The sequence below is a fragment of the Mytilus edulis genome, chromosome 9 (assembly GCF_963676685.1).
Source record: "Mytilus edulis chromosome 9, xbMytEdul2.2, whole genome shotgun sequence".
Classification (NCBI taxonomy): Eukaryota; Metazoa; Mollusca; class Bivalvia; order Mytilida; family Mytilidae; genus Mytilus; species Mytilus edulis.
The window spans coordinates 2,425,898-2,428,795 of record NC_092352.1 but is presented as its reverse complement, the minus strand read 5'-3'; the positions used below and the strand labels follow the sequence as shown (position 1 = coordinate 2,428,795).

At 32.5% G+C, this 2,898-nt stretch overlaps 1 protein-coding gene across 1 annotated transcript; it reads right to left on the bottom strand.

Moving 5' to 3' along the window:
• Positions 1–494: 494 nt before the first annotated feature.
• Positions 495–2,393, bottom strand: LOC139489378 (uncharacterized). Its single transcript, XM_071275690.1, has 2 exons — positions 1,335–2,393; positions 495–1,012 (listed from the first exon to the last, which is right to left on the bottom strand). Exons 1-2 carry the CDS (start codon positions 1,444–1,446, stop codon positions 495–497), a joined length of 630 nt encoding a protein of 209 aa, XP_071131791.1. The 5' UTR covers positions 1,447–2,393.
• Positions 2,394–2,898: the final 505 nt, after the last annotated feature.

The window sequence follows — 2,898 nt, the reverse complement described above, 5'->3', positions numbered from 1 at the left end:
GATTTAAGATCCTTGGTCCAAAAAAATGAAAATTAGGTCAAGGTCAAAGGTCAAGGTCAAATTCTAAATTTTGATTTTTGCTTATTTTCACTCTTTTTCATTAACCTTATAAGATTTCAACAAATTATTTTTACTAAATTGTTAGTTGCGACATGTCGTAACTTATAAATTTTGATTGGAAGGGTGCGAAGAGAATAAATGGGATTTTTGCCCCTGTTATATTTAGAATTATGCGTAAAGTGATATTACTAATGAACCATACATAATACAGACCTAGGGTCTTTTAATTCGGGATCCTTGGTTTATGACCTTGAAATTGAGGTCAAGGTCATAGGTTAATTTGACGTTCTAGATTTTGACCTTTGCTTGAAATTCATATTTATATATCATTTAGCCATAGGAACTGACATTTTCAACTGAATTTTAATATTTTCATATCAAAATAGATCCTTATTGGTGGAAAGACCTTCAATTGTTCTTTAAACAATTGGTTTTTAATTGTATTTTGGTTTTTTGTTCGGTACATGTGCCTTGGGCTTGCCACCATCAATTTTGCGCTTTTTCTTTCCAAATTTGTGAGACGACCCACCTCGCCCTCTGGCGGATTGATGAAATCCAGTTGATTTCTCATGGCCAACTTTCTTAAAGACACTGTTCTCGGCATCCATTTCTTTTATTTTCTCTTTAATGTCGTCTCCAAATAACATGTCTGTAACAGGTGTTGCATCATCACAAAACGCTTTATATTGTGGCTGTATGTCACCTTTTATAAAACTTCTACGTCTGAAAGTTATTTCGCTGAAAGATGCTTGCAGCATTTGGTAAGTATCCTTACATGTAACAGTGTAAGATTGCACCTCTTGTATTGTTATAGGTTTTTGGGTTGATGATTTTTGTAGAAACATGTCCATCATGTACATCATGGGGCAGGCTGCCTTTGAAAGCAAATTCTGTAAGTGTTGCAACTTGAGATCAACATCTTTATTTCTTGTTGTCATTTGTCTCCAAATGCCTACAATTATTATTAATTTAATTTATTAATTATTGATAGTTTCATAATCTTGACCTAGAAATAGTACATGTATAATATATTTATATATTTATTTTGGATTGTGTTGAACCAATACTAAATAATAGTATTTTATAAACACAGTTTTATAAACCTATGATCAGACACATTTTACTTATTTACATTATGTAATATATATGTCACAGTTAGATCAGCTCTGCTGGAAAAACATTGTTTTATATCTTGATTTATTTCTGTGATAACTATAGTAAGTTTGGTTACAGTAAACATTTATAATTATAGTTATATATTCTTATAATCTCACCTAAATTTACTCTAGGAACTTTAAGGCTGCTAACATTTGCAGGCTTGTTATATTTTTGGGTAAGTTCTTTAAGTTTGTCTTCATTAGGTCTTGTTCTAAGTCCTTGGTTCATGTAACCGGCCAGATCATTGTTTATCTTTGGCCCAGACAGTTCCTCTGTACTGATAAAATCTTACATAGATTCTAGGACATTAACATTGTCATTTTTCTTGCTAGTATTTTCGGCAAGTTCCTCATCTCCTGAACAATCGTCATCGCTGTCATAGACACTCTCGTCATTACTTTCAGCGCTTGATATATCAGAATATAGTTGTTCTGATTGTTCAGATTTGTTATTATTTACATCAAATAATTTGTCCAGCTGCGATTGATAATCGTCATGATGTTTATTATGTTTCTTCACCACAGGTGCTGGTGTCCTAGAAATCGTCGCCGATTTTCTAGAATTGTTTTTATTTACATTGTGGCTACTATCAGTAGTCGAAAACATCTGTTTTTTCATCATGTTTTGCATGAGAATTTGATTTTGCAACAAAATGTTGTAAACATCCGGTATCACTTCCGGCACTCTGTCATGATTGACAGCTGAAGCTCCGCCTCCAAACGCGGCGTTTTCAACAGTTGCTTCAAAAACGTTATCATTAATATCGTCATTGATATTATAACAAGGCGAAATAAGCCTTGTTGGAATGCAACTTTTGTCAGTATTCGAACTATTCTTGGCCAGGCCAGAAACTTCTTGTAACGAGTTTATGCTCGATTGGTCAGCCATTATGTTAAAGTTACATTGGCGACAACGTGACAAAGTTATCCATCACATTCAAAACACATCGAGAATAGATAAAATCCAAAACTATGTATCAATTTAAAGATCGTATTCCTTAAATTACGAAAATCATAATATCCATTTAAAATCAACTTATATATCCAATATTTTCTACGAATTTAACGGAGGATTAAATCCATGATTTGACCTCTTTAGACCTATTTACGCAGTGACCTCTATGACCGGCATGCGCACTCTCATGGTACTCTCAGCATATAGGTTCAATAAAATTGTTAATTTGTGTGTCATTTGAACTAGCTTATAACTCAATCAAATGTTTTCCCATTGACTATCATACATTGTATCACATCTCCTTTTTCATACATGTATATTTTTAGTTTTAACTGTTATAGGTTGCCCGTTGCTCATGCTATACATTCTAGTGGTTTTCGTGATAGATGCTTTTGTCTTATTTGTTTATAAGTGACATACGGGTATATCATTTATCTATTCAAGCCGTATTCTCTTTCAAAGGGATTGTATAAATAGTAACGCGTAATTCTCATAATTAGAATTTAAACTGCAGATATTTCTGGCGCACCTAACTTTTCTGTTGATTTTTGTAGGATTTTTCATTCATTTAATAGTGTTTTGTCGATTGTTGTTTGTCTATATATTTCTATTGTAATTATATTGTGTGTTTTTTCAACTGATGGTATTTGAAAACCATCTTTTTGGAAACAACTGTCATAATCGTGACTTTTAAACACAAACATCACAACAACACAAATCAATATA